Raw genomic sequence first — 10,885 nt, 5'->3', positions numbered from 1 at the left:
AAAGACCTGAGGTCTTCATTGCCATCTAAGCTGAGAGACATGTAAGTTTTCAGTATCACACAACCCAAGAGTACTAGTTTTGACTTTGCACTTGAACTCAAGTACTTCCATCTTGCAAAGACTGAACAGGCTGGGATACAGGTCATACTTAAACCTTTTGGGAATCTATAGTCTAAGTACTGCCTCACTTTTTGCCTCAGAAACTCAGCCTGGTTGACAGTCTCAGAATTTACCTGCATTTATAGGTGCTAAGCAATGATAATAATAATAAAAATAAATCCTGTTTTCTTTGGAAGAGGCCACTCTTTTTGATAAATGTTAGAGCACTCACTTAGGAAATGAGGTAAAAAGGCTTCCTTCTTCTATAATGGCAGATTCAAAACTCCATCCTGAATCTTGTCAGAAAATTTCCAAATCATCAGGCTTGGAAATACTTTGGTGAAGGTGTGTTAAGAAAAGCAAATTGAAATTGAATACCTCTTCAGTTACATAGACGAATTAATCTGTAGAGTTTTTATTCTGACTGCATTAGGATAAGGATGTCACTCAGGGAAGGTACAGTTCTGAATTCCAGTCTCTATAGCCAAAATGAAAGTTTGAAGTAAGGAAGAGGACTTTTTTTGTTGACATAGATTGCAATCAGAAGCTGAATAATCACAGCCTAGAAACTTTTGGGGCCCAACTACTATTACTGTGGGGAAACAATATTTCTCTTGCATATTCTTTAACAAAAAAACATTGTTGGGTCACAGCTTCTTCAGACCAAGGAAGTCAGTGCCAACATGACAGCTCTACTACATAACCGAGTATCATGATTTCCAACTCAACAGCAGACCTGCCAGGTATTTGCCAGCCTCCTGTCTTCTATATCATAACCAGCAGTCCCCTGTCTTCTATAGCAAAACCAGATCCATGCTTTTGGGTGAGAAATCCAGATCCACTTTCCTGGAGTGCTACCTTCATATTAGCAAGCGTGTCAAGTGGCAAGATGCCATTTTGGATATCGCATTTCAGGTTTTCTAAAAAATCTTCTGATCCATACTAAATCCAACTGTCAGGATTGTGTATGCAGTGATTATTTTAGCTGAAATATTCAAAAGAGAATCCAGAACATTGACCCCTCTTGTAAATGATCCCACTGTATAAGATGCATGTTTTCAGCTTTGTTAGAGCAGTAAATACTCTGAACTTTTTTTTGCAGCATTTCAAAAGATGATTGCAGAGTGTATACCTCCCTCTACCTCCTTCTAGCCCAGAATAACCCAGAGCGTAATGAATGAAGAACCAAGCTAATAGGAGTTTTTCCTGCATCAGTAAACTGGGCAAACGAAACCATGACCTCTAACTGAACACTTCCTACTCAGTAAGGAAAGTAGAACAAGCATTTCTCTGGTATGGGGTGAGGCAGGGATGGTGAGAGGAAGGGAGAAAGAAAAAATTACCTACAGAGATAGCTCTGCATAATTAGCAGAAGACGATACCTTCTGCTACGGCTAAACAATGCACTTAAACTTCATTGCAAATCAAGATTGAGAGGGGAAATTAGAAAAAAGAAGAATTGCAGCTCTCATCACCCTCCCTCAGTTTCTGGTATCTTTACTCATCTTTTGGAGCATACTGTAGACTTCAGCTTCCTAATTTTTCATGGAAATTAAATCTAAAAGACATTCTGTAACATGCAGCAGACTTGAGATTTTTTTTTGTCTAGACCTAAGCACCTACAGAAATGTTCAATGCTTTGCAAGATTGAGTTGTATTAAGTGTGTGCATGGCAACACCCTCAACTGGCATGAATCAGCTTCATTAATTAACTTAACAGCAGATGTTACAGTTTAACTATGTTCTGGTTTATACCTTTAAATTGTGGCTTTGGTTATGCTTTAGAGGTTTATTGATGTAATAGCTTTAGAAGATTATCATTATATTTTCTCTCATCTACTATTTTGTTGATACTAAAAAAGATTTTTTTTGTTTCATTTGTGTGTCTTGGAAGTGATGGTTTAATATATTTAACTATATATACCATTCCTTTCTTAAAGTGAGCAACATTTTCTTTAGGAAACTAAAGATCAGGTTAAAACTGTGGGTATCATCAAACTCATGCTTCCACACAGTGCTGTAGACTATCAAAGTTGACTCTCACTGAAAAATTAGCATTCCCCTTGCCCCCTGCAGAGATGTTTGGTCCTTATGCTGAAGGTAACATGAAAGACAGGAGCATCAGGCTTTTCTTGCAGCAAGACAGAGTGGAGAAGCATGTGGAGGCAGACAGGAAGATAGTAGAACTGGAATGATTCTATATACATTTTTTTTTCTGAAATATTGTATTTACACAAAATTGGAGAGAGTACAAATACTTTACTAAGAAGACAATACCATTATAATACATTCAATTTAAACACAGGCAGACCTATAGATGCAAAGCACAGAGGCCTAAGGTACTCGCATGGCAAAATAATAAATAAAAAATAAATAGCTTCAGAAAGGCCTCAGAGATTAAAAGCAGGAGATAAGGGAACATTGTATTTGTTACACAGCATCACCTTTCCTTTTCAATGGTATTGCAATAAGATGCTCTCCTTTTTCCCTGTTGAGGATAGTGGGAACAACCCTCTCTCCATGTGCTGACTACTGAAACACTGATTTTACAAAACAGTTAAGCATCTACTTAATTTTCAGCATGGGAATAGAACAATTAACTTCAAAGGAAAATATATTTGTACCTAATCACATGCTTATATACTTAGATTGACCAGAAAGAGCCTTCTCTGTGCTTAATAGGGTCAAATTCATTGTTACATAAAAAATAAGTGTTCTCTAATGTCTTCTCTTTTCTTAAATATATCTTAGAATTACTTTAATTTTCCCTTTATGTACTAGATTATAAAATAGTATATTATTGAATACCATAGAATATTTTAAATCGTTTTATATAATCAAAAAACATTGTTCAAAAATAATTCCTACATTTTTTTTTCCAAAGCCTGTTTAAATTTAAAAATAAATAAAAGAGAAAAATACATATAATAATAAAACATTTTTGTGTTTCTGGGCATTTGGCAGCAGGTTTGTTATCTCTCAGACAACTCTCGGTATCTGTTAAAATCATCAGATTAATTGATCAATATAAAAGAATACAATATTGTTACAATCCACCAAATATAGCCAATGCATGAAATATTTTACACATTGTATATTCCTTAAAAAGCGTTAACATATTTTAGCCTGTTTTGAAACCAGATAGCTTCTGAAGTAATATATCTTAAACACAGTGGTATCTGTCACTTCTACCATCTAACTGGTCTTTTTTTTTTTTTTTTTTTCCCTCAATAAAAACTTTTTTGAATAGGACTAGCTCAGTGATGGTACTACAGTACTATTTAACTAAACTTCATATATGCCTTTGTTACTGTTGCTGCAATTATTGTTATCACATACCACTGAAGTGCTAAATAGTAGTAACTCAGATATGTGGACTTTGGTTATGCTTGATAGAATACTGGCATATCAAATATATGTACCACTTCCTAAAGGCTATGTTACAATCATGATGCCTAGTAATAAAGAATAATAATAATAACAATCTCAGATTCAAAGTGTTGACCCATATCACTCACTTGAGGCACCAATACAATTAATCAATCAATTAAAAGATTTAATTTTAATGTTCAAAACTAACAGGACAGATCCAGGGCTTCCAAGGGACATGCACAGCACGGAGGACTCTGAACCTCTTCTTCCAAGCTGGGGATTCCTATGGTCCCAGAAGATGATGGGTTATCACATCTGATGCAGGATGCTCCAAGAAATACCAAGTCTTCAGACTCGAAATATTAAAAGCTCCCTCTAAGCTTCTCTAAAGCCTCCAAAGGCTCCCTTAAACCCCTGAAGCCTACTCCATTCACTCAGGGGCAAGGCCTTGCCTTACATCACACTGGCTGCAGATGAGGGAAGAACCTTTCAGGAAAGTCCACAAAGACGTTGCATTTCTTTAATGCAGCTTCCACATCCTGCAGACACTGTCACCACTGTCAGCATGAGAGGGAAAAGGCAGCTTTCCAGCAGTGTCAAAGGCCTGTCTCACTCGAAGGGGAGTGCTTACCATGTTGTTAGTTTGTTCTGTGCAAGCAGTAATCATTTTCAGTGTCGAGAGAGCTGTTGTACCCTGATGACGGATACAGATCCCTCTTAAGTATCCTATTGACGATGTTGATCAGAACTTTTTTATACTGTTGACGTAAAAGTGAGTAAACAAATGGATCTGATGCAGCCTTACTGTAGGTGAGGCACTTGCTTATAATTCCCCAGTAGTAGTTTATGGTAACAAAAGGAAGGAGCTCTATCAACCTGTTAAACATTAAAGAGAGATGGAAACACTTGAGTGTTACATTCACACTGAGTCCAGAGCTCAACTCATGCTTCATGAAACATTAAAATAACACTTATTTTATTACAGTACATGGTCTCTGCAGGAGAAGGGCCCTCCTTGAATTCAATAAAGATAAAGGAAACTGTTGTAACAAGGCCACTGGGAAACAATAATAATTACCTCTATAGAAAGAGGGAAAAAGGGTGTTTTCAACGTTAATGTTCCCATACATTAGAGAAAAGATAGTACTGCAGTTTATTGCTATTTTTCTTCTGAATATATAGAGTTGTGCTGGTAAGTGACAGCGGTCAAAATGATCCATTACCTCTCTCCCTTAGCAAGCTTGAGGCAACTTGAGGGATCTGGACTCACTCATCTCAGTTGCCTAAATGCAGCTTCCTAGTGACATTTGAAACATTTGGGCATAACACCCGTGGGATCATTTTGCTGCTTCTGGAAGCTGTGGGTCTCCCTTACATTTTGTCGTATCTGCCAGCCTATGTAGAGTTTTTGGGTAAGTAGCATCTACTTCAGCATTGACTTACCTGTGGAAGTTTCTGTGTGTATTTGGCTGGCTGCTATTTTTGCCAAAGAAAACAAGGAGACAACAATTTTGTCATCATTATATGATCAGCCAGCTGTCTCTAGACCAGTGTCTCCTGGCCTGTGCTTCATGGATGATTAGTGGTCTTGGCACCTCAGTTGAGATGAGTCCATTAATCAAGGGTGGAGAAACTGCAACTAGGTTAAACTTTTTTGTTGATGGTGGTGGTGGTGTTGTGGTTGTTGTTTTTTTTATTTCCACAGAAGTGAGAGAAAACCTTCAGACTATTCCAGCAAGTGTCTGGCATTCAGCTTATCTAGATTGGACAAAATCTCCAGGAAGGTGGAAGGAACAGGGCAAGAAGTTTTCATTATCTTTACATCTTTTGTGAAATTTTTACAAGTGCAAGAATATGCTATTTTGTTATATTAATTCCAGAAAGGAAAAAAAAAAAAAAAATCACCATGAGATAAAATATCCCTTTCCTGTACCCTAAAACATCACAGTTTGAAAATGTGAGTTCTGAAGCTTTCTCAAGGCTTGAAGAAACTTTTGGCCTCTTTCCAATGTGCAGAGCTCCCAACTTGCAGGGTGTTGAATTTTGAAGCTGTTCCAATCTCTCTGCATAGAAAAGCTGACTTACCAATGCTAGAACTGAACTTTGCAACAAGAAGTTGAACTTTATAAGGAAAATTTCTCGTTTGAATTAATAAAAATAAAATAATTCCCATAGCAAGTGCATTTAAGAATCAGATGACTCCTGCTTGAAGCTGCTTGGAAAATTCCAGAGATTTCAAAACAGAGAGCACATGAAGGAAACATGAGGAATAAATGAATATTTCAGACACAGAATGTAAGAAATAAATAAATGTATAATAAATGAAATTTGCTACATTGTTTCTTAGTTTATCTGTTCCTGCAGATCATCATAATACAGGAAATATACATTTGATATTTACATGACTGACATTTTTATAAACACACCAAATAAGCAGAGTAAGATATCTTTCAGTTATGAAAATAGATGTATTACTATGTGTCCACTTTAATGTATTATGGGTCCAAATATAATTTCATTGAAGCCAACAGGGGGAAAAAAAGTCACTCAGATTTTAACAAGATAAAAGGCCTGTACAAAAGGGTTCAGCCTTATAAATATGCACCTGGATGCATTTTAGTATAATTTTCTTGATTTCAGTGATGTTACAGCAAAGATGAAATTCATCTGTTGGCTTTTAGTGAACAGATGAATATATTGCTAATGATCATAATCTCATTCACATTTCTGAAATTAGGAGCAAACGCTGAGCTCACAACATAACCTGAGTCACCAGGCCAAAGAGCAAGAAAACAGGGGATGAGATCTCTCCTAGTGCCTACATAGAGATTGCTTCAACACAACCGCACTAAAAATGGAACAAGAATAGAGAAGTGGAAAGACAGCAAAACCTCCAACCTTACTGCTTCTACCACCTTTTATTTAGTGCTGCCTGGATACTGTCTTGCTTTTGAGGCAAAGGGCCCCCAAGATGTTCTTCCCAAATGTTGTCCATTTTGCAGTCTCCGAACCCTCTTGGTCCTTGTGACTGAGGCAGAAGCTGTAGCTTGCCATGCACAATTATATAAACCAAGCCTCTGCCTTCTCCCTGTTGACACATGCAGTACCCGTTTGTCACGCATAGAAAATGTACCATCTCACTTTTGCCAAATGCAAGGTCTGAAGAAGGAAGTCACTTTTATTTTAGAACTTTATAAGGAACTATTTTAGAAGTGTGTAAGTAATATCTCTGCCCTGAAAATATATATATGCATATATATATATATAATGTGATGCTGGAATTTGCTGAGCCTGGTAATATTCAAATGGAAAGAAGATGGCAAGACCCACTTTGTTCAATACAATTATATCCTGATTATGGCCAAAGTGAACAGAAATGACTCAGAATGCACTGAACACTGATCAGTTAACCTTTTAACTCCGTGCCGTAATGTTAATATTTGTAATAATCCTTTTAAATGCAGAAAAAAATGCAGTTATCCAGGTAATCAGATAGGAATCCTGTTTAACATCTAAATGGGAACTGAAGGAAATGCCATCCTAAAGGTTAAAAAACATTGTCATGTTTGTGCTCTGGCCTCAATCTGTCCCACCCATGTAAGAAAAGGGTAATAATGATGATTGTAAATGACCTATGTGTATATGACTGTGTAAGTTCATTGGGCTAAAGAAGGCCAATTTTGATAAGCTGGTGTGGCTGCAGACCCTCGAAAACTTGGAAGCAAATGGGAAAGACTTCACCAGGGTGGTTTTGCAAAGGCTAGTGTTCCTTCCTGAGCAGAAGTCGGTTCTCTCCAAAGGCATCTGAAAGCACTGTTGAATGGTGACCATTAAAAAATAAATAAATAAATCACTTGTGAAAGTTGTAGACCATTTTAATTTAGAGACAAAAGGCTGAAGTGCTGCAATTAGCAATACTTATGTTGGCTTCCAGCTCACTGATTTATTCAAGCTTTAAAAATGATAACCATATATTGTATAAGGACTATTCAAGTACAGAATAAGAATGATATATAACTCTTTTAAAAGGTGCAGACCACCAGAGTGGATGCAAATGATTCTGAACAGCTTAGAAGCATGGTTATACATTCTTAAAGTCTAATTATTGGTTTTGCTGGGAGCTAACTCTCACACCTCATCACAAGGCCATGCTGCACCAATAGCAATATATTCACAGACATTAATGTTTCCAGACACAAAGCTTATCTGCCAAATTATCAGCCTGGATAAATTTAAATTATGTCACCTCAGCTTCCAAGAGCAGCATGCTTGGCCTTATGCCTTAAAAAAAAAAAAAAAAAAAAAAAAAAAAAAAAAAAAGCTAATCAGAAAAAGCGGTCTGCTTTCCCCTCTGTTGCTTGGGTTGTGCTAATAAGGAAGGGTGGCGAGTGTTTTAAACTGCTTTCATCTCCCACTGGCGTGTAATTAATTCCTGGTGCTTGTCTTAAAAGCCTCTTGCTCTTGGCAGAGGCTCCCAGAGCTGGCAGCAAGGAGGAGAAGAGAGCCAGAGCCCGCCGGGGCTCCCAGGGCAGCCGGCTGGGAGTGCGCGCGTGTGCGCGCCTGTGTGTGCGTGTGTGCGCGCATGTGTGCGCGTGCATGTGATAGCGTGCGAGTGTGTGCTCTCACTACCGGCCCCAGGTCTCCGTCGGGCTCTGCAAGCCCCAAATTAGTCGTACCTACCCCGCCCCCTCCCGCGGCACCAGCATCCTCACATCAGAGGGCACACGGGTGTCTCGGGATGTCCCCCAACCCACCCCAGCAGGCAGGAGATACTAACCTGGTGATAATGTAAGGACCAAAACAGATCACGAACGACCCTATAAAAATACTGATTTTCTTGGTAGCCCGCTGCCTCCTCCGTTTCTGCTCGTTGAGACAGCGCTGCTTCACACTGCAAAGCGAAAAAAGAGGGTCGGTGGGTTAAGGCAAGGGGCCAGGAGGGGAGATCAACGGAGCCAGCGGAGAGGGAAGGGACTCGCCCCCGGCCGGGAGCCGCTGTACCGGGCAGGGCATGGCAGCCCCGGTCCCAGCCCCGGAGGAGGGCAGCCCCCGGGGGAGAGGAGCGCAGCTCTCACCCCAAAAGCGGCTCCCTGGTGCAGGGATCTCGGACCACTGAGAGCCAACACGCAGGCTGGGACTAGGATTTAAAGGAAGCAGGCTGCAAAGGCACAAAGCACCGACTTCTGGCACTGTAAGCAGCGCCTAGAGCTAGAGGCGGGAGGGCTCGCCGGGCAGCCGGGGCAGGCAGGAGAGCACGAAGGGGTGCCGGGGAGGCAGAGCATCCCCTCCGCCCTGGGGTACCCACCACAAGAGCCCTGAGGCTGTCAATGGGAACACGCGCCCCTTACCTGGGATGGATGTCCACCAGCAAAACCAGAGTCTGCATGGTAATAATGTCTATCCGCTTGCAGTGGAACCGAGCAACTTTCAACACCTTTAAATAGGTGAAACACAAGATCACCAGCGACAGCATGAAGCTGGTGGAGTGAAAGATGATGGTGAACACCGTAAAGCGTCTCCGCTCTGTCTCTTCCTTCAGGTGCAAGGTGCAAGAGGCATAAACGCTGCTGTAATCTACCCACGAGTAAAACAAGGATACCAAGGGGAAGGTGAGGGAATGGAGCCACGAGTAGCCCATCAGTATCACAGCGTCCTTATACCGCATCTTGCTGGTGTAGCTCAAGGGGAACACCACGGCAATCCACTTGTCGATGCTGAGTGCTGCCATGCTCAGCATCGTGTTGGAAGTGAGGAAAGTTTCCAGGAAACCCACCGCTTTGCAGACGCAGCCCCCGAGGGGCTGCTGGTTCCTCAGAATCCCCAGCAGGGTGAAAGGCATGTTCAGGACGGTAAGGAGCAGGTTGCAAAAGGATAAGTTCACCAGGAAAACCCCGGCGACCTGCTTGCGGATCTCCGTACTGTAGACGAAGCATAGCAGCACCAGGAGGTTGGAGAGCAGGGAGACGACCAGCACCAGCACGAGGAGCAACGCCAGCAGCACGGCTGCCAAGTCCATCTCTCAGCGGGTCGCCTGGAGCGGGCGAGGGCAGGAGGAAAGGGGCATCCGAGCCGGCACCGCAGCCTCGCAAGCCGCCGCCCGTAGCCGTCCGCGCATGGTGCCGGGGGGAACGGGGAGCGAGTGGGGACGGAGGAGAGGGGGAGAGCACCGGGGGGACCCTGCTAGCAAGGGGCCGGGGCACGGGGGCAGCGGCAACGTGGTCCGGAGCGGAGGCACCGGGGTCCGGGGCGGCGTCGAGCCGGAGCCGGGGCAGCGGAGCCGTGGCGTGGCGGTGGAGTCGGAGGCTCGGAGCGGAGCTCGCTGTGCGCTGTCCGCGGTGCTGCAGCCCCCTCTGCCCCGACGGCTCCTGGCTTCCAGCCGCCGCCGCAGCCCCCCTGGGCACGGCCCGGCCCCCTTCAGACACTGAGCATCTTCCCCCGGTGCCCAGCCCCTGAAATAGCCCAGGCGCGGAGCCTCCCGCCGCGACTCATGCGCAGAGGAGGAGCGCTCAGCCAGGGATCGCGGAGTCGGGCTGAGCCACTCGCGGGCCGCAGGCGAAAGCAGTAGGAAGCCCAACTTTCCGCTAGTGCGCAGCTCAGGAAGGGTCGGAGCTGGAGACGGGTTGGTGGGAGTTTAAGCGCTGTACTGTGCCGAGCACACCCTGATGCACCGGCTGGATCCGGGAGATCGGGAATCTGTGGCAAAGCTAGGGTCTGTGCCCCTTGGAACGTCCCCCCTTCCATCTGATTACTTTCCCTGGCTTTTTTTCCCTTTATTTCATAGATCCTGAAGGATTTACAATCACCCTCCGGGTATTCACGATTTCCCCATCAGCCAGCAACACCGGGAAAGAAGTTGCTTGGCTAAATACCTCCCTTTGGCAGCTCGAACTCACACTCTTAAAGCCCCAAATGACTGAACAAGTGCCCACATTAGAGTGGTGCTGGCATATCCTGTGGAAAATTAACGTCTTTCTCTTACTGTTTTCCATTTACAAAGACATGTTAGCCGGGAAGTGAGATGGTAAGAAACCTGTTTTATCAGATTGTGGAAAAGCTGAAAAGAGAGGCATGAAGGAGGCTATAAATTCTTCCTCTGAACCTGCCAGGAAGGTGCATCATAGCTAATGCCCAGATACTGTAAGTCTTTGTCTTACAAATAAAATAAAATAAAATAAATGTTTTTTTTTTTTTTTTGCATCAAAACACCGGTGCAGAAATAAGATGCCATGTCCAATCATTGTCATATTTTACAGCTGATTGCCAGAACTGGCATGAAAAAAGGTAGCTCACCCGCTATCCAAAATGACTATTAATATCCCAAGGAAATGCTGTATTGTATATATTGTCCCTACAATGTGGTCTTGTCACGCAAGTGTGACTACTGTGTGAATAACTGTACACAAAACTGCTTGAA

General features: G+C 42.6%; 1 protein-coding gene across 1 annotated transcript; it reads right to left on the bottom strand.

Moving 5' to 3' along the window:
• Positions 1-2,298: 2,298 nt before the first annotated feature.
• On the bottom strand, positions 2,299-10,274 carry GPR78 (G protein-coupled receptor 78). The gene is made up of 3 exons (XM_035325916.1): positions 8,820-10,274; positions 8,249-8,362; positions 2,299-4,347 (listed from the first exon to the last, which is right to left on the bottom strand). Exons 1-3 carry the CDS (start codon positions 9,485-9,487, stop codon positions 4,110-4,112), a joined length of 1,020 nt encoding a protein of 339 aa, XP_035181807.1. The 5' UTR covers positions 9,488-10,274; the 3' UTR covers positions 2,299-4,109.
• Positions 10,275-10,885: the final 611 nt, after the last annotated feature.

Source organism: Oxyura jamaicensis, chromosome 4, assembly GCF_011077185.1.
Source record: "Oxyura jamaicensis isolate SHBP4307 breed ruddy duck chromosome 4, BPBGC_Ojam_1.0, whole genome shotgun sequence".
NCBI classification, from domain to species: domain Eukaryota; kingdom Metazoa; phylum Chordata; class Aves; order Anseriformes; family Anatidae; genus Oxyura; species Oxyura jamaicensis.
The sequence above is the reverse complement of the archived record's forward strand: the minus strand, read 5'-3'. Positions and strand labels throughout refer to the sequence as shown.